This window comes from Thrips palmi, unplaced genomic scaffold (assembly GCF_012932325.1).
Source record: "Thrips palmi isolate BJ-2018 unplaced genomic scaffold, TpBJ-2018v1 HiC_scaffold_7, whole genome shotgun sequence".
Classification (NCBI taxonomy): Eukaryota; Metazoa; Arthropoda; class Insecta; order Thysanoptera; family Thripidae; genus Thrips; species Thrips palmi.
The window spans coordinates 4,740,795-4,763,645 of record NW_023144634.1 but is presented as its reverse complement, the minus strand read 5'-3'; the positions used below and the strand labels follow the sequence as shown (position 1 = coordinate 4,763,645).

General features: G+C 48.6%; 3 protein-coding genes across 6 annotated transcripts; all 3 read right to left on the bottom strand.

The window, feature by feature from the left end:
* Positions 1–55: 55 nt before the first annotated feature.
* Positions 56–3,939, bottom strand: LOC117652649. 2 transcript variants are annotated; one of them, XM_034397731.1, is made up of 5 exons: positions 3,846–3,939; positions 3,391–3,487; positions 3,209–3,301; positions 3,031–3,115; positions 56–2,951 (listed from the first exon to the last, which is right to left on the bottom strand). In XM_034397731.1, exons 2-5 carry the CDS (start codon positions 3,448–3,450, stop codon positions 172–174), a joined length of 3,018 nt encoding a protein of 1,005 aa, XP_034253622.1. In that variant the 5' UTR covers positions 3,451–3,487; positions 3,846–3,939; the 3' UTR covers positions 56–171. The 2 variants fall into 2 exon arrangements, with proteins under 2 accessions (XP_034253622.1, XP_034253623.1); XM_034397732.1 differs by lacking the exon at positions 3,846–3,939 and adding an exon at positions 3,722–3,810.
* A 674-nt stretch (positions 3,940–4,613) lies between these two features.
* LOC117652301 lies at positions 4,614–15,754 on the bottom strand. 3 transcript variants are annotated; one of them, XM_034397106.1, is made up of 22 exons: positions 15,537–15,754; positions 14,686–14,814; positions 14,445–14,606; positions 14,151–14,364; positions 13,996–14,075; positions 13,810–13,917; positions 13,575–13,687; positions 13,311–13,455; positions 12,998–13,233; positions 12,666–12,860; positions 12,448–12,587; positions 12,152–12,360; positions 11,889–12,060; positions 11,658–11,804; positions 11,479–11,571; positions 11,249–11,395; positions 10,842–11,000; positions 10,473–10,566; positions 9,865–10,395; positions 9,585–9,769; positions 8,657–9,469; positions 4,614–8,201 (listed from the first exon to the last, which is right to left on the bottom strand). In XM_034397106.1, exons 1-22 carry the CDS (start codon positions 15,564–15,566, stop codon positions 6,457–6,459), a joined length of 5,847 nt encoding a protein of 1,948 aa, XP_034252997.1. In that variant the 5' UTR covers positions 15,567–15,754; the 3' UTR covers positions 4,614–6,456. The 3 variants fall into 3 exon arrangements, with proteins under 3 accessions (XP_034252997.1, XP_034252998.1, XP_034252999.1); XM_034397107.1 differs by having other exon boundaries at positions 9,702–9,769; XM_034397108.1 differs by lacking the exon at positions 10,842–11,000 and having other exon boundaries at positions 5,396–8,201.
* A 452-nt stretch (positions 15,755–16,206) lies between these two features.
* Positions 16,207–21,463, bottom strand: LOC117652727. The gene is made up of 9 exons (XM_034397819.1): positions 21,157–21,463; positions 19,594–20,259; positions 18,896–19,192; positions 18,647–18,813; positions 18,117–18,567; positions 17,687–18,040; positions 16,659–16,800; positions 16,435–16,570; positions 16,207–16,350 (listed from the first exon to the last, which is right to left on the bottom strand). Exons 2-8 carry the CDS (start codon positions 19,761–19,763, stop codon positions 16,436–16,438), a joined length of 1,716 nt encoding a protein of 571 aa, XP_034253710.1. The 5' UTR covers positions 19,764–20,259; positions 21,157–21,463; the 3' UTR covers positions 16,207–16,350; position 16,435.
* Positions 21,464–22,851: the final 1,388 nt, after the last annotated feature.

Genomic DNA, 22,851 nt, shown 5'->3' with positions numbered 1-22,851 from the left:
GTCTTCCATCGTCCTGGTTCAGATGAAATATCAAAAGCAATCTGAAAACACTAAAGCAATTTCAAAAATAATTATATTTTTCACTATTTCACAAAAATCACATTTACTTATCACAAGTCGAGAGCAATCATACTATAAAGACAAAATAGACAAAACAACAAACTTGTTTTTTCAAAGATCATCAATGGTAGAATTTTTCTTTCTTTCACGTTCAGGTGTATTACTCCTTTTAACTTCGTTTTGTACAACTTGCATAAGATTTACAACTTTAGAATCAGGCGTAACTTTGGCTCCTTTCTTTCTCTTAGCTAGAAGTGAAAATTTGGCACCTGTGAAGGATCTAAGCTCATCATCCTCCTCTTCCACTCTTTCATAACAGAGCAAAGGTCCTCTAACCATTTGCTTCACTGTCTTGGTTTCTTTCCCTGTGCTACAATAGTTGGTCTCTTTGGATGGGACACCATGTTCATTTCTAGAGCAAAAAGCTTCATTATTTAAAAAATCACTTCTCTCCACAGAATAATTTTCTGTATGGTCTTTATAACACAATTCATTGCTGATGCTATGCTGAACAGGCTCCAAGACTGAGACATCTTTAGTGACTTCAGCATTAACAAAACTCTCTTCAGCCCTAAAAATGTTATTTGGATCACACCGATTTACATCTATTCGAAAGCCTCCAAGAGAGTCACAAATAGAATAACTAATTGAAAATTGCTCGGATGAGTCAGCACTGGCAGCCTTGTCTTGTGCATTTACCACAACGTCTTCAAAAATTGGAGGAGCCTGTTTCTCATCCGTATCACAATGAACAAAGGTTTTCGCCTCATCATCAACTAACACAGGATTAATATTTGTTACATTTTGTTCCAATTGACAAGCAGGAGTCTGATTGTTGTAATTATTATTATCAGAATGAAAATCAGTTTCAAGCTCATCATCAACTGCCATGGGTACCACAAGTTTACTCTCAAATTCTTTGTGGGTATCCTGCACCTCTGCAACATTCACATTGTTGTGAAGAACACTACTATCCAAACACTCAAACAGAATAGGAATACCATTTAAACTTGATGACTCAAGCATCTCAGGAGTTATATCATGATCTGCAGGAACTGTTACAAGTATGCTGTTGGGTTGACAAATCGATTGTTCAGAAATGATTATTGGTGGTTCACACATGTTGGGTTGTGAAGTGTCTAGCAACAACTTAGTGGGTTTCATTTTACTTCTAAGTTTCGGTTTAAAGTTGTCTCGTTTCAAAGATGTCTCCTTCGGGGAAAATATTATCTTATCTAAATCTGAAGGAAAACAACGTAAATCTTCTTCCCGATCATCATAAACGTCTTTGTCCATTACTGAACATACAGATAGTTCCGGCAGCCGAAAGTCCACACAGTGATCTTCTTTCTCTTGAGTTGACGGAGAAAGTTGTAAAATCTCATCATCACAATCACAGAAAAATTGAGACACCAATGTATCGGGGGGATATGCTGAGAAAATACCAGTGCTGTCCAGTGTCAGAATATTGGTTTCGATAGGCAGTACAAAATTTTGAGAATTTAAAGATAATACAACGCTATGTCCACAACTTAATCCCATTGTTGATCTTCGATATTTCTTTTCCCTCAAGACTACTTGTGGTGTTGACGTAGAAAATTCTGCAAAATTATGGTCATTAGCTGACAGTTGCTGATTGTTGTCAGTTAATTTTCTATCGAAACCAGTGCTCTTTTCTAATGTTTGACAACTGTCAAAAGAATCGTCTCTAAAATTGCAATTTTTAATTGGTGTGTTGCAAAACAAATTGCCATCGGTGTTTTTCTCTGGAGTCTCAAAAATATTAACACAATCATCATCTAAATTGGCATCCTTTGATGGCGTTTTACAATAGTAATCACATTTGTCATTTAAATCAGAATTCTTTTCTGGTGTCTTACCAATGTACAGACAGTCATCATTTAGGTCACTGTCTCTTGCTGGTGTTTTAAGAACATCATCAACATTTTGATCAATATCCATTTCTTTGCCACAAACCCCACTAGACCGCTCCTCTGCAGCAACACTTTCTTCTTGGAGGACACTGTCACCTCTACATTTTTCATCAAAATCATTATCGTCCGCCTGTCTGTTACAAATGCTTTTATCTTCATCCACAGCACTTTTCATATCCATCATTTTACATATTTTAACTTGATCTTTTGTAGTATTACTATGGTTTTCTTCTGATTTTTCACTAATTAATGTTTTAGTTGAGATATTTTCTTGTTTTGGTGAGCTTGAACCAAGTGTCAAGTCAGATCTTTCAATCAAACTGGAATCTTGTTGAATTATGTTTTCACAAGCCCGAATACCTTTGTGTTTATCACAATCTCTCAAATCCTCAGGAGCTTTGCGAGATGTATTCTCCTCGGTTTCCTCTTTTTCGCCGCGTTCACAGTCTCTTAATCCATCCACTGGATCAACCAAGTCTGTTTCATGAGTCACATTATCTTCAATATTTTCTCTCTCAAAGATCGAAACATTCCTCTCAATTACTAAGCTTTCATTTGGAGGAACAAAGTCAAACTGGGGATCAGGGTTCTGTGGCAAACATTCTGGTAAAAATAGGTCATCTAGCGAAAATGGTAAAGATGCTGAATCTGCCTTTTCATGTGCTGCTTTAGCCAAGGCAGCATCAAGTTCATCGATGGCTGCATTATTCCATACGCTTTGTGCGTTGGAAAAGTTTGCACCTTGTTGAAGTTCACTAACAAGATCAGGAAGTCCCAAATCATCGAATTGACAAAGTGAATCTTTCTGAATCCCATTGCTTCCATTCTTATTGCACGCTGAAGGAGCATCATCATCACTGCTGTCTTCATATTTACTAACAGCCAATGAAACTTGCTCCATCCATGACTGCATACTATGAAGTTCTTCTTCCTCTGAGGCTACATTCAAACTCCAATCTGAAACAAAAAGTAAATGACGGATTAAATTAATGTAAAGACTGCATGAATTTAAAAAGAGTACAAGATTATTTATTACCTTTGGGGTTTTTGTGAACATCTCTGTAAGACCGATGATAAAATTCTATGTCACTCGAATTCAGATCTCTGAAAGGTGTTGAGCACTAAGGAGTGAAAAGATAGGCCACAGTTAATGCAACAGCGCTAGACAGCAAACATCACAAAAAAGTATTAAGAAATTATCTAAGTATGCACACCTTGTAACATAGGCGAACAGCTTCTGTCAAGTTGATTTGTTTGATCTCCATTAACTGATGACAAAACCGACATCGTTTTGGGATTAAGGCTGCCTATAATGAAAGTCATACATAATAATTGACTAACTGAATAGTAAAACGAGATAAATAGCAAAGCCATAAAAAAACAATCAAATACTTGCCTTCGCAGAGAGGTAAATAGGTGTTGAAGGCCTTGGAATTCCATCCATTATCAAAGACATTGATTCAGGAAGCCTCCTACTAATAAATGACAGACATCTGTGGGAGATAAGCAGAAATTTTGGCATGAATGAACTCGTAGAATAGAGGTCCTCTATAAAAGGATCGTAACTTCACATTTAGAATATGGATTGAATTAATAAATTTGAGGCTAGAGATGGGATAACAGTGAGCAACTGGTAATGAAGAATGTCACATTAAGCAAATCGTAAGACACTAAATACTATATGAGCAGTCATTAACCGCATTTTGACAATATAAGGTTATGTTTACAATGGTTTGATGATGATAGAGATTGTTCACACGATATGCACATGTCACCCCGAAAATTCCCTTATGACCAAAACACAGGTATAACGTGTATTTTTTCAAGGCGTGGAACAGCAAAAGTATATACCTCAATTAAATCATTTTCCGAGGAGACAGGAATCTCGCAACACTCAACGCTCACCACAACCACACGACCACGGCGGCGGCGGATCACCCCCTTCACCCCCGCCACCCCCTCCTCCCCCACTTCAAGCTCCCCCCACCCCCACCGCGGCACGGCTTCACAGGGAAGTCATGCGAACTTGAACTTCGACATTTTCCTTCCTTTCTAATTTGATGGGAACTGAATTTGAGTGTGTTTCTGTTTGCTGTTGGCTTTTCATGTGTTAATATGTGGTAAAATTTCGTGTAAGTATATCATCGGTTAGCTGCCGTTGTTCACCAGAAAAACTTGAGTTTACTCATACTTTACAATGCTGCAAGAAGAATGCCCATCAAAAATATCAAACAAATCGCTCCAAACCACATAGCCAGAGAATTTGCAACCTGCTAAGTTATTATTTTAATATATGGCCATTGTGAACAAAAAGGGAAAGAGAGGTGGAACCAATATGGTTCAAAAGCAATTTGCGCATGACAATCAACTTGTAACTGAGTGGGAACAAATTCTCAGGCATCAACGAACAAGTCAAGAGCAAGAAGTGAACGTAGAACTATTTGCTCTGAGGCACCAGGGAAAAAATGAGGAAGGAAAAGCAGTATTCCAAGATCTATCGGTCACAAGACTCTTCATGCAACACCTACACAAAGTTCTAGCCAGACGAGGTAGGAATTTCTACAGAGAAGCTTCAAACCTGGGGAAGAGCAAAGGTCATTTGGAAAGGTAGAAACAAAATAGAATTATTCAGTACTTTATTACTATATAGCATATAACCAAATTATGTTATTGACACGCAAGAAACAATATTTAAGAAATTTTTATATATATCACTTCCCACCCAATAATTAAGCAAAGTACCTAGTTGTAGCTCTGTTGTAGCCACATATGATGAAAACTACTTGCATAGTAAAAGATATTTACAAACGAGCCCATTCAAACGATGACAACAGCACCACTCTTCCATAGCTTATTATCTAAAATCTAATGATGTTCCGTCTATGGGCTCAGAGGGAACAAAATGGTGCCAAACAAATGACCATTTTGTTCTAGTAATGCAATTATGCACTCGCACAATTAACTAAAGACAGTTAACACCATCTCCCATACTCTGGAGCAGGTGCAACAAAACAAACATAGCATACGGTATTGCTCAGATTTTCTACCAAGTTCAGTTAAAAGAAAAAAGTTAATATGTGCAATAAATTATTACATACAACACCTAGAATGAAGATTTTCCCTATAATCCTTTTTATCACTTTTATAAAAGAAAAGTTGAAAAATTGTACATAGATTTTTGAATGATGCTCCCCAGTGAGAAAGTCAGCAACCTGAAATTCTTAGCCAAACAAACGCAAATGAAATAAAAAAACATTTGACAATACCTTGCACTTGTCACTCCATTTGAGTGCAAGCGCGAGTCATCCATCGTGGAGGCTGCTGTCGTGCGCTGCCTGCATGCGCTGCTGCTCCGTGAACACAGGAACACGGGATAAACCTTACTTAATAAAACCAACCACTGAACTGTACAAAAATATATAAATTTTATTCAACATGAATGAGCACAATGGATGATACCAGAAATGTGCACCCATCAATGTCCTTTTAGAAACACTGTTCTTTTTCTTTTTTAAAGCATGATGTAAAATCAACTATACAAATCATTGTTCAGTAAAATTGAAAATTAAAATCATCAATCAGGTCACCTTTTGATAAAAACTGAGTACAAATGACTAAGCTGAATAACTTCTTTGGTAACTTATCAAGTTAAGTCCTGTGTTCACTTCCTTTTGACAGCACAGTACAGCACACCCCAGAGCTGAACCACTTCATCGGCTGCAGGCGAAGAATCAAGAACCAAATCACAACCATAAATAAATTTGCATATTGATTAAAAAGAAGGGAAAATACCTACATTCTTGAAAATCATAATGGTACAAATGGAAAGGACTTTCTGAATATCAATCCAGTCTTGAGACTATAACTATGATACACACAACGTGAAAAAGAGAGAAAACATACATCCTGAATTCTGACAGCAAACAACACGATCTCAGTTCACACATCCTGCATAATATTGCAGATTTACAAGTATCTTCCGTAAAGAAATAATTGGAAGGGCTTTACAAATTATACAAGGAAGAAAATGACGCTATGATACAGGATAATACACCCACACACAGTCCATTTCTATAGACCAGCATTGGTTCAAACCAAATGAAACAAACAAAGACAAGCAATTAAAAGTGGAAGTGCCCAGATGTCTTACACAAGGAAAAAGATTCCTTCACAGTTTACCTATCTAAAGAAACACTGTACATCACATTTTTTCTCCCTTTGTAATTGATTTTAAAGTTGTCATTGCTAGAGTTGATTTATGAGGTATCACAGAAAGTGATTTAGGATGAGTGCATGATGAAGAGATAGTTTGCATAATAAAAACCAGTAAAAAATTTAATGGAAGTCTTGGAAATAACCAACGGTCATAACAAATAACATTTAAATATGATCAATCCAAAAAATATTGCACTATACTTGTGAGAGCAACTGCCACACGCAAAAAGTACACAATTTAATTAAGCTAAAGATCATTCTCCACTTGATCTGCTGTGTTTTCTTGGGATTTGCTGTTATGATCTTCTGATAAATTATTAGTGACATTTCCACTGCAGTCATCTGAAATTGGGCCATTGGACCCTAATTGAGCAATATCAGTGGGGCCTTGGTGTTTGTTTTCAAATCTATCTTCAGAATATGAATCACACATGTCATTGTTCCTCACTGGAGATGGATTTTCATCTCTATTTGAGACCGGTTCATAAGAAACCAAATTACTTGAGTGGTCTGGTTCATAATTGCCTTCATTGTGTGACTGAACTGGCTCATAATTGTCTTCGTTTCTTGAGTGAGAAGACTCATAATTGTCTTCATTTCTTGAATGAGAAGACTCGTAATTTTCTTCGTTTCTTGAATGAGAAGAACTGTAATTTTCTTCATTTCTCGAATGAGATGACTCAAAATTGCCTTCATTTCTAGAATGAGAGGACTCAAAATTGTCGTCATTCCTTGAATGAGAGGACTCAAAATTGTCTTCATTTCTTGAAAGAGAGGACTCAAAATTGTCATCATTTCGTGAATGAGAGGACTCAAAATTGTCTTCATTTCTTGAAAGAGAGGACTCAAAATTGTCTTCATTTCTCAAGTGAGAGGACTCATAGTTGTTGTCATTCCCTGAATGCACCTCGTTATAATTTTCTTCATTTCTTGAATGAGCAGACTCACAATTGTCTTCAATTCTTGAGTGAACAGGCTCATAGTTATCTTCATTGTTAGAATGCTCTGGCTCATAGTTCCCTTCATCCCTTGGACGAGTCTCCTCAAAGCTTTCGTCATTTCTTGAATAAGTCTCCTCACCTCTTGCAAATGCAGACGTATGAGAATCAGAATCCGGCAATAGAGTTGCAGACTCCTCCCTATTTTGAGTTTCAAATGTCCTTTCATGCTCAGAAGACACAGCAGAACCATCCACAGCATCATTATTGGACTGAACTGACTCTGAATTAATTGTACCTAACAACGCATCAGAAAGTGCAGCATTGCGGCCAGGGCTGGCCCTATTGCTTTCTTCAGGTTGTGCTTCCTCAATATTAGGCCTAGATTCACTTTCACTTTGAGTCGCTGCAGGCTCCATGGCGGAACCATCGGCCGCGGGCGCGTCCGACACGGCTTCCTTGTTCTGCGCGGCGTCCTCTTGAGGTGGCGAACTCGCCCACCTGGAGCGTCGTCCTCTCTCACCCCTTTCACCCCTCTCACTTCGCTCAGCCCTCTCTCGGTCTCTGTCCTTTCCTCTGTCCCTGTCTCGTTCTCTATCCCTGTCTCTGTCTCTGTCCCTGTCCCGATCCCGGTCTCGAGACCGAGGCCTGCCCATCGCCATTTCCCGCTCACGAGCTCGCTCCAGTTCTTCGATGTCGATACCAGGTCCCATGCCGGGTCCCATGCCAGGTCCCATACCGGGGCCCATGCCGGGTCCCATGCCAGGGCCCATGCCGGGGCCCATGCCGGGGCCCATGCTGGGGCCGTCCCTGGGGCCCAGGAAGGGTCCGTCATCGAGGCCTCTCCAGGCGCCTCCAGGTCCAGGAGGTCCCATGGGTCCGCGGGGGTGCCGCCGGTCCATGTCGTCGAAGTGTCCTGGTCCGAAGAAGGGCCCGTCCGGGCCGTCCATCAAGGGCCCGTCCATCATGGGTCCATCCATCATGGGCCCGTCCATCATGGGCCCGTCGAAGCCCATGGGGAAGCCGCGCGGGCCCTGGCCGTCACGCCACATTCCTGCAACACACGGGCACAAGTGTCATTCGACGGCAACGAGCAAGGGGCAGCAGGCCGTGATCTGGAACACGTGAAATTCTTGCAAAACCCACAAACACGCGTGAACCATCAACTCCAAAACTGGCCGAACAAGAGTGGCAATCGTGAAGAAGCAAACAAGCGAGGTGAGTTGTCATTCTTTGGACCTCACTTCCAACAGCCACGCGCCAAGGGCAAACCAGAAGGACTCACCCCGGTCAGGGCGAGGGCCGCGAGGGCCGCGAGGTCGAACCGGATGGAACATAAACCGAGGCCCTGCCCCTCCCACTGCCCCTGCGAACGGGAGGAGCCATGCATCATGAAACATTCCCCGGTGGGTTTTGCTAAAGGGATCCCTCAAGTCGCTGCTACGCTGCTACGCCCAGAGTGCCTACAAGTGGGAGGCTAGGCGCCAGGCGCCAGGCACCACTACTTACCTCCTCGTCCCATCATCGGCCGAGGTCCGCGAGGTCCCATCATGCCGCGGGCCGCGAAGAACTCGGGAGGCATGCGGTCGAAGTCGTCCGGGTGGCCACGCATATCCATGGCCATTTCCATGTCCATGGGGTCCATGTCGTGGGGGAACATGTGCGGGTGCAGGGGCATCCGGCCGGGGCCGCGGGGGTCCCTCGGATCCCGCGGGTCGAAGTCCATGTCGGGGTGCATCATGTCGAAGTCGTCGGGCATGGGGCCGTGGGGCCCGCGGGGTATCCGCGGCCCGTCGCGGGGATCGAAGGCGTCGGGGTGAGGCAACGGCATGCGCGGCCCGCGGAAGTCGTCCGGCATCATGGGGTCCATGGGGTCGAAGCCGTCAAAGTCTGGGTGGCCGTCGGGGTGCGGCCCGAAGTCCCCGGGTCCTCTCGGCCCGCGTCCAAACGGCTCCCTGCCGCGGAGGAACTCCTCGCGCTCCAGCGGGTGCATCATGTCAGGGTGCGGGCCTCCATGTGGTCCTCTGGGAACGAAGCCGTCAGCGAAGCCGTCAGGCCCGGGTGGCCCGCGTCCGCGGAACCCGTCCACCATTCCCGGCCCGGGTGGCCCCGGCGGTTCGCCGAGCAGCCCCATGGCAGGTCCACCGGGAGGGCCTCCGGGAGGTCCACCAGGAGGCACGCCCATCGGGCCGACCAAGGCGCCAGGGGGCGCACCGAGGATGCTGCCACTCGGGACAGCGCCAGAGGGGCCGGCGGCGGCGGCAGCAGGGCCTCCAGGAATGTTAGGCCCTCCAGGTCCTCTTCCGGCGAATAGCGGTCCGCCTGCCAAACAGAGTCAACAATAAACCAAAGCTGCCACGCAAGCGAGTGATAAGATGAAATTCCACTACACAGTAAAGATGGCAGGCTGCCCCAGCTGCTTCAAGGTAGCACGCACCTGGGGGCAAGCCTCTGTGCGGGAACGGTCCATCTGCCGAAGGCCCCTGGCCGGCCTGCCCATCTGGCGGCGCCAGCTTGGGCATGTCCAGAAGGGAAGGAGGCTTGTCATCATCACCTTTTTTGCTGCTATCTTCTCCGTCCTTGTCGCCTCGGCGCTGTGGCGGCCGTCCGTACGCAGGGTTCCTGCAACATCAAGCAGCGCCAGGTAGCGTGAGGAAGTGGTCCCACCTCACAGACCGAGTCACAGACCAGGCCGAGGCGAGGACTCGGCTACCCACCTCATGTCCGCGTTGGCCGCGCCGTCCATGTTGGCCAGGCTGAGCAGCCTCTCGGCCAGGCTCACTTTGGGCGCGTCCTTGTCCTCCTCCTTGCCCGGGGCCTCCTTGTCCTTGTTGTCCTCGCGCTCCTTCTCGCGACTCCTGCCGCGCTCCCGGTCGCGATCGCGGTCCCGCCGGTCGCGGTCACCCCAGCGGTCTCTGCCGCGGCGATCCCTGTCCCGGTCGCGGTCCCCGCGGTCGCGCTCCCGGTCGCGGTCGCCGCGCCGCCGGTCCTTGTCGCGGTCCCCCCGGTCGCGCTCGCGATCTCGCTCCCGACTGTTGCGGTCGCGATCCCCGCGGTCCCGGCGGTCCCGGTTGCGATCCCGGTCGTCGGTGTCCTCTGTGGCGTTGCCTGCGTTGCCGGCGCCGGGCGGAGGGAAGGGCGGCGGCTGGCTGAAGTTGGGCGGCGGCTGCATGAAGGAGGGCTGCATGTGCAGCGGCAGGTGCGAGAAGGAGGGCCCGCCCAGGGACGCCAACAGCTGCTCGCTCAGGCTGCAGCAGAGGCAATCACATTACGCTCGGCTCAGATTTCAGCAACCAATCTGCACCACGTGCAGCAGTCAACCAACCTTGGATTGTCTGGCTTGTCTGGTTTGGGGTCGTCATCTTGATCAACGTCCATATTTTCATCGTCTTGATGGTTACTCGAGCCATGCATGGGAGCTGCGGAAACGGATAAAAACAATGATGAGTTTTATGATGTGGTAGTCCACTTCGTAACATTCAGCAAAGCAAGACATCAAAAAATGGTGCAGCACGCGGAAGCACAAACACAATGCAGGTGAGAAACTCCATACAATCATAAGGAACAGAAAATCATCTAGGCTGAAAAATATTTTAAATGACAATAAGCCACTAGACAAGAAATGAAAACAACACAACACTGGTGCAAACTACAAGGGGACAAAAAGACCTGATCGCAGTGCAACAATTCTCACCAGATTGTGTGTGCTGTGGTAAACGAGATTGACCACTAAATTGGGTTGTAGCACTTTCAGTAGTTGGCGGTGGCACTCCTACAGGCGGTCTCACTCCTACAGGTCGTACTTTGCTACCTGAGGGTGTTGAGTTGACAAGACTCAATCTCATAATGCCGGCTGCATGTTGTGAGAAATGATCAAAATTTGTTAGGTCAGTAAGTCCTTCCCAAATCAAAGATTTCTGCTTTGTTTAGTTTTCAATGTCTTTCAGGCTTGATTGTAACGAGACAGAGCTAATGTTAAAATGGTCAAGAACAAAAGTATGATTTGACGAGCTCTCATAGTGTTGTCACCTGCAAGCCTCAAAGAATCCCACTGCCATTTGTCAAGGTTAGTCAAAGCCTATTAGTGTAACGGAAACATACGTGCGTTGGTGAATGGGACGTTGACACCCTGCTGGAGCATTTGCTGAGCCATTAATGAACCGCCAAGCATACCCTGCATCCCTGGAGGAGGAACTCCCATAGGAGGCATGATGCCATGACCCATCATTCCCATTGGGGTAATAAGTCCTTTAAAAATATTTTAAAAAGATAATTAGGTAAATGCAACGGCAATCATAAAAGACACCACTTATTATGTATTGAGTACTCACGTTGCATGTTGATACTGAAGGGTTGAACCATTCCTAAAGCACCAGGAACTGGAATTGCTCCAACATTCGGGAGTGATATTTGACCCGAATTACCTAAGATAAGATATTAATTCCCATTACAACAACTGTATACATTTATGGAAGCATAAGACATTTTAGACATCTGCAAGAACTCTTACCAATTTCGGGTCTTAAGGGAGGTGGTTGTGATGTATCTACACGAACTGTTGGCTGACCTTCTGGTAAAGGAACAAAGCCAGGGGGAGCTGCAGCAGGTGCGGCAGCTGCTGGAGGTTCTTCTCCAGGTGGCTTGCCCGAAGCACCAGCTATACAAAATACAATAGTCCATCAATAACCACAGTACACATCTGATTAGAGGAAGTCCCATCATTAAGATGACAAGTGCTTACGTTTCAACCAATCAGGCAGTGTTTCTTCATCGACTAAGCCACCCTCTTCAAGCGTCTCAAGATTAACACGAGAGGTTAACTTGGTCCATGGAACATAGGACACACCCAAATCAACCTCCCAGTAGTCTTTCCATTCCTTTCCCTTAACACCTCTCCCTGGAGCCCAAGCCAACTGTAATGAAACACACAGCAATGATTAACTCAATGTATGTTTTTCTTTCATATGAAAGAACAAATCTACAATCAATTTATTTAATACTTACAGTGATGGCTTTTCCTTGGAGTTTAAAATTTTTTAATTCTTTCAAGGCTCTGTTGGCATCTTGACGTCTATTCATACAGATAAATGCACATCCTCTTGGAGGAATAAGGTCAATGGAGACAATATCTCCATACTCTCCAAATGTATCAGACAGTTCTTCTTGATGAACCAATTTAGACAAATGACCAACCCAAAGAGTAGTACTGCACACTAAAAGGACAAAAATTGCAGCTTGAGCCTAAGCACAGGAAAATTAGTGCCAATGGAAAGGCAAAAATATCTTGCAACAATATTTACCAGCTAAATGATCTTTTTTGATGGGAGGTAGTCCCCTTTTTCTTCTCTCACGATCTATTTCTTTCTTCTTTTCTCTATCAGCCTCTTTCTCCTTTTCTTTCTCCTTTTCCTTTTCTCGTTCACGGTCTCGTTCCCTAGACCTGATGATAAAACAAGGAAGACCACTGTCATACTGCAGACATCAAACTGTCTCATCAAATGCAGCAATGATTGCTTACCGTCTTCTACGAGATCTAGACCGCGAGGGGCTAGAAGATCGAGACCTAGAACGCCTTCCTCGACGTCTTTCACGTGAACGTGATCGACTACGTCCCCTTCTTCTTCTACTTTTGGGTGACAAGCTACGTGATCGGCTTCTTTCTAAATTTATTATTTCAACAGAACTGCCGGTGTCCTGGCTGCCACTTGGTCTCCTGTGAATCCCCCCAGAAAAGCAGCACACATAAGAAAAAAGCTTCCTCTCTGCATCACAAATACAACCTCATCCTCCCAAAGGGAAAAGAAAACAAAGCAGGTACATGGAATTGAAATGTTAAAAAAAACTACTTACACAGAGGACCTATCTTCATTAATAAATTCTATTTCAGAGTCAGCTTGTTCACCTTCTTCTAAGGGGCTGCGCTCGCGCTTTGTGATATTAGTCATGTAACCAGGAGGTGGCTGTGACATATCCGGGACAGGAAAAGAATAAGCAGCCTTGCTCTGGTCAAATAGGCTGTTTATAGGGGGTGGTTTATTCATGTCAGGCAACTTCATCAAGTCACATTCAGCAGCAAAGGGCAGTTTCTGGAAAATAAAATAAAGTGGTCACAAAAAAGACAAAAAAAAAATGGTGCTTCTTAAGTTTAAGAGTGGCAACTGACCGGCACCGTTTGAGCTAAATGTTTGTCAAACTCCTCTTCTTGCTGCTTCATTTCTTGTAGCTTCCTTCTCTTTTCTTCCTCCTGCTGAGCTTGCATTTGTTGAAAATTCTGAAGTTGGCGTAAAATTTCTGGATTTTGCAAAATTCTGTAGAGGGAAAAAATTATGTCAAGAGGAAATTAGTGCAATAAGTGGCTGAAACTTCACATATTGGGGTGGTACAGTATCCAGTTTACATATTTAATTTTAAAATGAGAGAAACTTACGAATCCAACGTTAATTGGGGTGCCACTGGCTTCGGAGATGGTGCTATCATGACATCATTGTCATCTTCTTCTTCCCCATAGTCGAAGTCCAACAGCTTTCTGTCAAATTTCACCTGCAACAACACAACATGTCATTAAAATCTCATAAGACAAGGATGATCAGTCAGGGGTTGACACTCCGACAATCAAGACAAGCTACAGGAAAATCAGCGTCTATCCTAACTACAAATCACACCTGATCTGATTTAGATGCATCTTGTTGCTGTTTGTTTAAGATTAAGCTTTGAAGTTGTTGTAACTGCTGGAGAAGGTTGGGTTCTGAATTATTTGCTGGAGCTGCGGTCTGTGCAAAGAATAGAGTTAACATTTCTGTTCCTCTTCAAGAAAGAAAGATTAAATAAGGGGACTGAAAAGGACTTACAGCTGCGCTTTTGGTGGCTTCCACACTGGCTTGGGCTAGCCAGAGAGGGGTGACAGACTCCGGTTTGCCAGGTTTCATCACTACAGAGAGGAAAGCTATCATTAATATTTAAACACATTCAATCAATAACTTTTTCAAGGGCCAAGTGCCTTTACCTTTGGTTGGAGTTGAAGCTAGTCCATTGCTGGCAGAGGTTGAGGTAGAGGCTGTGACTGCTGCCGCCGCAGCAGCAGCTGCTGCTATAGCAGCAATGGCAGGGTCTTTGTGTATTGGATGGTTGGGATCAGCAAGATCAAAGAGAGGTTGAATAACTTCAGGAGCAAACACCTGGTTCTTCTGCCACAGGTTCAGCACTCTTATAATTTTACTCTAAAATAACAAAATCATGATTAGAGATGGATAAAACAGTGCCAAGCAATTAAGGTACACATTAAAAACAAAAATCTTACTTTATCATCAGGGGGACAGCGAAATAGATATATAAAAGTGGTCTGCATGTTCTTGGAAAACCTTGGTGCAAAGACATCTTTCTCAGGTCCGAACTGATGTCGAGACTGTCTTACAATTGAGTCGATAACATACAAACCGGGGACTTTGTACTCAGATTTGCACTGAAATAAGGAATTCACATGGGATTACAAGAAATCATAAATTTGACTGTCCTACGATGAAGGAAAAGAAGTTAAGTACCTTCTGAATAAATTTCTCAACACTTTGAACAACATGCTTGTAGAATTTTATGGCCTTTATTGCTGTCCTTGTAAGTGTTGTCATTTTGGCTTTGGATATTGGAGGCTTGACCTCATATAATGAGGACAGCTGAAACGAAAGAAGAGAACCATTGATTAGCATCGTCTGTCAAATGAGCAGAGAGGTTGGAACTTCATGTCAGTTGTCAAATAAAATGTGAGTTAAATGTAAGAAGGAATGATAAGACCACAGAATTCTGGCTCTTTTTTTTTTCCAGTATTAGTAAAGAGGACTTAAAACTTGGACACATTTCAAGACTCTATAAATAGATACTGTGCTAGAGTAAAAAAAAATTGTATGACTAGGACTGTTATGGAATAAAGACTGAATTCACCCTTGCCACATATAATATGTCCCGTAGCCGTTAAAAAATTAAGAGAAGTTAACGGGATTCATAACCAAAACATGCCATTTCAAGATGACACCTCCATCATCGGGATAACCTAGAAAACTTCACTTAGGTCCAAAGAGCGGCAGCGGATTCGCTTTTGATGTGTTAAAAATGGTGAAGGGAACGTTGGCAAGTAATGCAATTGACATGAAATCTCTAAAATAACGTAAGAATTATAATTTAACGGCGCCGGATAACAAATAGGCCAAATAAATGTCCCTATGCCAACGAAGGTTGGCAACCGAAATAAGACAGAAAACTTCGGTAAGAGCAAAAATTTGGGGGAAAACGCAAGTGGAGAAATAAAATTGCCATGGTTTAGGATGTGTTTGACAACTTTCATACAGTCAAAAGTGATAACATGAGTGGCATCATTCGAAAAGTTGCAAGGTTTACGCACCTCCGAATTAAATTGCTTCACCGCGTCCATGGTTGCGATGCCGGAGTTACTTTCTACTCAGGAAATAATTGAGTACACCTCCACTCTATCATCAAAGCCCAAATGCATTATTATTAAACATATTTTTCTAAACAAACTAACTACATAGTCGCATGCATCAAAAAATCCAAACTCGTAGAGGAAAAGATGGCTGCCTCCCCTCCCATGATGCCGCGGTTGGCAGTTTGTTCTTCTTTAAATTTTTTTTTTAACGAATTTTAGTTTGCGAGAAGGCCATGGGTGAAAGCGCGAGAATTTGACTTGGTGCGCTGAGTGTCCCATGAGTAAACTGTGACGAAATAACCCCGTCGCTGCCAATTATCAATTTGGAAACATTTTATTGAGCTTTGAGAGGAGTTGTGCCATGAATGAGTTGAAATTGGTCGCACCTTGCAGTTGTGGACTGGCAGCAGATCATGAACGGTAACATAGTGAGTCATGTGGTGTAACATTTCTTCATTACGCATCTTAACTGTTCAATGTAGGAGGATGGGATGGGGAATTTTAAAAACATTTTTAGTAATTATAACCTTTTTTAATCTTTATCTACAGAGTAAAAAGCCATAAAATTCACAGAACCCGCCCTACTTTCAGGAAATCAGCTTTCCTGTATCACTTGCACTGATCACAAAACAAATAGAACACACATAGAAGGAATTTACATGTAAAATACTATGCATCATAAATGGTGTGTCTAAGGCAGATGTGGAAAAGAGGATGGGGGACACAGTCTAGAATAACAACACAGTGTTATCCAGGATCAGGAAATAGATAACTGTAACAGAAACAAAAATGCATTAGATGAAAGAGACTTGGGTGCTTAACGCAGAACAAGCTGCATGAGAGGAAATCTCCATACCTTATTTGTCTTTGTCGAGATCACTGACTCGTTGCTTGTGGCGGGCAATAGCCTCCTGGTGGCGCTTAATCTGCTCCTCATGGAAGCCAATCTCATCGTTGAGGTCAGACTTCAGCTTCTTCAGCTGCTCCTTTTGCTGAAAGAGAAAAAGGAAAGACCAATTAATGGAACAGTGTTGTCTATCAATCCTTGGGCATTGAACTTGCCATATAGCTCTAGCTTACCTGTTTGTAGAAGTATTCCTCCTCAAAAGCTGCCTCTCGCTTTCCCATGGAGCCACCAGCCTCCCTGATGGAGCCACCGCTTCCGCCTCCCTTGCCAGCTCCACTGCCAGGCTCACCCAGCCCTCCAGCAAATCGCACCTGGCTGAGAAAAGAAGGGACACATCAATGCAGGCAAAATGGCAACAGGAGTAGCTAACCTACATATGACAACACAGTTGAAAAAAAGTTATGATGACTCTTTGGAACCAAACAAGAGACAGAATCTGTCAAAACCAAAATTCTTACTCATCCAGGTATGGTTCCGTTATCATAGCAATCGCCTAACCCACACAGAATGACCGAAAGCGAACCGGTCGCACGTTGCGACTGGTGTAGAATGAAGCCGCTACGCCGAAACGTCAATAAATAGGCTGGGCAGTACGTCTAATCACGAGACGCTCGTCAGGAATTTTGGCACCAGTACCTGACACACTCATTCGGGCCGTAACCTACACGACCTTCAGTCAGTCGGGTGAACGCCGAGTCAAACACAAAGCTGACTCAAGAATGCAATAGTGCCGGCAAGAAACGCAACAAACCGGGACTTTACCTCATAACGGGCACATTGGAAATCAATCGGGATGACAGGATTTTCCTGAGTGCCGACATTTTCGCTATCGTTTTCTGCTGCTACAGGCGACAGCAGAAATGAACAACAGAAGCTCGCGAAAATGAAACCGGATATGTAGGTGGGAGGGGAGGGGTCGCAGGCCGCAGGTATGAGAATGTCAGTTGGCGCTTCCGTCGTCTTTCCGGTTGGTTGACCGGTTTGACAGTTGACAGCAGTTGACTTGACAGTGTTTGACAGCTGTTACGCGGTGGCGTTCCACGCAGGCGCTCAACGTTCAAAGGTAGTCACAATAAAATCCGCCTCGAGCAACTGATGTGAAGCGTGAATCATGAATCCCGTGGTGATCACGCGGCGGTACCGATCGAGTACCGCCGTCATCGCCGAGCCCGCGGAGTTTGTTTTCCCCTCGTCGACTCACTCTTGGTTGTTGTTGTCGTCCTCCCTCTTGACCCCGTTGACGTGCCCCAGCGGCTCGGCGGACTCGGCGCTGCCCCCGCTGGCGCTGCCCCTGCTCGCGTCCGCGTCGTCGAAGGGGCTCGGCGGGCTGAGGCGTTCTTGCGTCGCGGCGCTGGCCACGCTGCTGGCCGCGCTGGCGTCGAGGTTGGCGTTGTCGAGGTCAGGATAGCCGGGGTCGGCGACGTCGGCGACGTCTGTCACCTCGCTCTTGGCATTTGGCGGCAGGCCGGGCAGGCCGGCGCGCCGCGTGGCAGCGCTCACAGCGGCGGGCGTGGCACGCGGCGACGCCGCACCAACCCGCTCGGCGCCACACGACCTGCGCAAGAACAACGCGGGGCATGCATTACCCTGGCGCGGACAGACGGACTGTACCGTCAGGCAGACAGACAGACCTGCATGTGAGCGCGCTGACGGCGTTGGCCTCCTCCCGGAGCGCGATCCGCAGCCTGACGTCCGCCGTTTCCTTCTCCACGCGCAGCAGCTCCATCTTGGCCTCGTGCTCCACCTCCAGCATGTCGGCCTTGCGGCGGTGCTCCGGTCTGCGGGGCTCCAGGGTGGGCGGCCTGTGCGCCGCGTGCGGCAGGCAGTTGGCGTTGACGGCGCCCTGGTACCCCTGGTGGCCGTGGTGGCCTTGGTAGCCGTGGTGCTGCTGGGGGGTCGCGGCCCGCATGCTCTGCGCCGAGGCGATGACCTGCTGGGCGGAGGGCGTCGGGGGCGTGGGCGCCGGGGAGTCCCAGGGGCTGTGCTTGACGGGCACCTCCTGCCGGTCCTGCCGGTCCACCAGGCGCCGCTTCTGGCCGCCGCTTCCCATTTTGACAGCAGTTATGGACAACCCGGAGGGCACTGAAACCAAATCCAACAGTATGATTGCGAGGTTCATGTCAGTGAGCTGGGGCTGACGTGACGGTGAATAGGTGCCTACCCATGGAAGTGTCTAGTTCAGGTACATCGTTGAGCTCCACCTTTGGCCGGAGAATGTTCATGAGCTCGGCGGCGCTCTCGTTGGCGGCCTCGGCGTCGCGGTGGTTCTGGTGGTCGTGGTGGTCGTAGCGGTCGTCCGGCTCCATCTTGATGTCGTCCTCGGCCAGCCTGCAAAGGAACGCGCCACTCCAGTGAGCAACAAATGGAAACAACCCCGAATCTGGTACAAGACACCCCGTCCGTCGCGCACCTCTCGTGCGCGCCGTCGCCCTCCATGTCGTCGGCATCGTCCTCGTCGTCGTCCAGGATGACGGGGCTGCCGACGTCATCCCCGGTGGCGTAGCCGTGCGGGTAGTCGTTGATGACCCTCGCCGACTCCAAGGTCTTCCACACGTCCTCGGCCAGGGCGGACGGCCACCGCTGGTTCGCCACCTCGGCGCCGTAGTTCCGCACGCGCTCCGCGAACTCCAGCATCTCGGTGCGCGCCTGGCCCTTCATGCGGCGCCACTGCTCGCGGACGCGGTGCGCGTCGCGGTCGTTGCCAAACCTGTGCAGGGAAAGGGGAGGGCCATCGATTTTAAGGCAAGTTTAAGGCTCGGCGTGGGTTCCATTCTCTGAGGGCGCTCGATGGCTCCGGGACATGGCACGGCACCCACAGGCTCTCAAATCGAAGAGCCCGCGCCAAATGAACCTGCTTCCTCCGGGGAGATTGGCCCGGATCCAGCCTTCCAGCCGTCCAGCCCCGCGGTCCGCGGCTCCGCGGTCCCAAACCACGTGGCCCACCGGGCCTAACCGCCCAGCGGCCCACCCTCCCAAATCCCGAGCGCCACCCGAACGGCCCGAACCTGCTGCCGAAGTAGCGGCCGGGCGAAGCGTGCAAGGGCCGAAGTCTTTGGTGGCGCGGAGGCGGAGCGCGGAGCAGGCCGCCCGTCCCTGTCTCTGACTTACCTCGCCGCGAAACTGGCGTGGATGTCCTGCCAGGCCATGCCCTTCATCGCGCTGGACGCCGAGTCGATCCTCTTGTTCTCCAGCACGTCGAGCCGCGACTTGACCAGCTCCAGCAGATACTTCTTCTCCTCCAGCGACCAGTTCTGGGTGCGCTCCCGCTTGCGGTACATGTTGTCATGAAGACTAGGCCGGCCGCTCTGACAAGGGGATCGCTCACCTTCCTACACATTCGGCACAATCCGCGGAGAGTTTATCTTAATATTACGACACTGTTTATCGTTCGGCACTATCTACCGGCATTGGTTAGGTTTAAAGCGGCGACTTACGGGCGTCCGGCGGCGGACAGCCACTACGCGAGGCGATCGCTGCGGCCAGCGGCGGCGTCGCTAAACATAACCGTGCTTAACTTTAGTCGGCCATGTTAGAACTGAGATTAAGCCGACGGGGGTTCGGGGAGGGGGCAAGGGGGCAGCGCGGCCCGTCAATAACTTGTATGAAAAACTGCGGGCGCCGGGCGGGAGGGAAGGAGAGAAAAGAAATGCCGCGGGAGGTATCGAAATATCCTCGCCGAAGTGTCACGTCAAGCGGGAAAAGTCCGAGTCCGGGGTGACGCTGGGCGACGACGAGGAGAGAAGAGCGCTGGCCGTGCCCGCCGTGCCGAGGAACCTGAAAACAAAGAGCGTTACGACTAGTTGCGCGACCGGTTTGGGGAATGGGGAGTCAGGGGAATCGCCGGCCGGCGACCTTTTGCACAAAAGAAGCGTGCATTTTGGGCACCTGGATTATTGATCACGATTCCTTGGGCTCGTCATGCAAGACCACTTTATCTTAAAATCGATTTTCATAATTAAAATAAATTAATTGATTAATCCTATTTTTAGACGTGTGTGGATAAGGCACATCCAGCTTAACGTGCCTTAATATCAGCACGTGTATAATCGATAACGAACCATCCTAGTCCAAAACGGAAAAATCTACTCCGTGGTCACTCCCTGCTCATGCAGCTGATGCCTGACTTGTCGGTCTCTATTTATCTATCCCCTTTCTTCCACCTATTCACCCTCTCCCCCATGTCCCCCCTTTTCTTGCCCTGCCCGTATCACTCCTTTCTTCACCTCCCCCTCCTTCGGGCGAATCATGCGCGCGCATTCGGAGCGTTCGGAGCCAAGGCGTTGACCGGCGACCGCGCGGCCCGGCCCCCCAGCCGGCCCCCCTTGCCCGGCCCTGCGGCCACGAGATCGGCCCCCGAAGAGGAGCCGAAGTCGCGGACGAAATCGCCGGCCCCACTCGTGAGGAAAAACGTCTCGCTCGAAAAATAAAGCATAAACAGGGTGACGTCACGACACACACGCAGCAGAGCCGCGCCGTGGCAACCTCCTCGGCCGCCACTCCGGAGCCACAGAGAAGTGGCCTGATACGAGTGTGGGTGGCAAGCACGGCAAGGAGCCGTTGAATTACCCGGTCCACCTCCTGCGCATCCTACCGCCTTATCGCCAGCACACCTCTGATCGCACTCGTAATCGAACGCACCGCACAGCCACACCACCTTCGCTGGCGCCGTACCTGTTCAGTTGTCGGCCGTGCCGCGCTGCTGCGCTCCGCGCCGCCGATCAGATCCGGGTGCCGCCGTGGAGCGAGGAGGAGGCCGTGGAGGAGGCCGTGGAGGCCGTGGTCCACGCCGTCAGCCCGGCGGCGCTAGGCGGCCGTACCGCAATGCCGCGACGCTATTTGCTTGTAGAGGCGCAGTGCTGCGGTCTGTTTGCTGTTTGTGCGGCCGGCGCGGGTTAGGCGGGTATAAAGCAAAATCACCGAAATCAGCTCGGCGCTTGCGATAATGTGCGGGGTCCAGACCGGCACACTGCCCGAACCGGCAGCGGCCAACTATCTGTATGCTGGGCGGTGAGGCCAGGCGGTGAGCCCGACTTGTGTAACTGACGACGGTTACTTGTTATCTCAATTACGCAACCCAAATCTATCGGCCTAAGTGTATAAGCGATGTTTTTCGCGCCGCGTCTTTTCGGGTCCTTGCCTCTGGCCGTCTCGGGCTTCATGGCGTGGTTTGGCGGCAGCACCGCGAGCTGCAGATCACCGTAATTAGGTAGAATGGCGTGAGGGAACAAAAATGGCAGGGATCAAGATTTTGTTTTTCTAAACAAAGAGGAAAGTTCTAGGCTCGTCGGCGAATCATTGTTTACTTGGTGTAATCGCTTTGATGGTCGATATACGACGTCCACGGCGATGCACTGTGGGATGCCGCGCTGTCAGGCGGGGCTGGCGGGGCTGGCGGGGCGGTCCGCGCGCGCGAAGGGTTGCCTACCAAGCACGGCGCCGAGTCTGCGCCTCAACGGGGAAGACCACCGCACGGAGTGGGAAAGGGGCGACTCCAAATGCATAAGGTGTGCTGGGCGGGTGCGAGAGAGACAGCGACGAAACACTGCGCGGACACCGGTGCGCGGACCGCAAGAGAATTGTCAGCTTGATTGGCACCTGCAGCCCCCCCCCCCTTTTCCGAATCCAGATCCTCGACCTCCGACCGCGGACCGCGGTGGGGTCGTCCCGAAATACCCATCCGTCGCCGTGCGTGCCCCTCCCCCCCCCCTCCTCCACGACACGCGTGCCGCGTCGCGTGCGGCCGCGTCGCGCCGAGCCACTCGCGAGCCCCCCACCGCGTTGCGTGCCGCCGCGCTGCATTGTTGATGCACCTGTAGCCAAGCACTTACCGTAAGAGTGTAACACGTAAATCGAAGAGTTCACACCTGAATTCCGATTCCGACCTCTGCCTCGCGAGGGCAGAGTGCGTCCGAGAGCGCCTGGGTGGCACTTCCCTCCTCCCTCCAGCGGCCTGGCTTGGCTGCTTGGCTGGCTTCTCGGTGCGAGGGCGGGGCGTGGAGCACGCCGTGCAGTGCCGCCCGTTCGTCACACTCCGTGATAGCAGTATCGGCCCCAACGGCGAACGGCACGCCGCCGCACGCCGCGTGGAGCTCCTGTAGTGCGCGTTCGTGTTTGGCGTGGTGCGGCGTGGTGCGGCGTGGGCGTGGCGGGGCGTGGCGGGGCGTGGCGGGGCGTGCGCATTGTGACAGCCTGGCCGCGCGGCAGGGCAGCAGCCCCCGGCGCGGCACCGCGACGCCGACGGTGTCGTCGTCGGCGACCCAGTCGGCTCAAGTGCGCGCGGCGGAGCGGCGGTGCGGCGGTGTGGCCGCGGTGTGCGGTCGGTGACGCTGCGGTCGCAACATGTAAGTGCTCTGCTCGGTTTCTCGG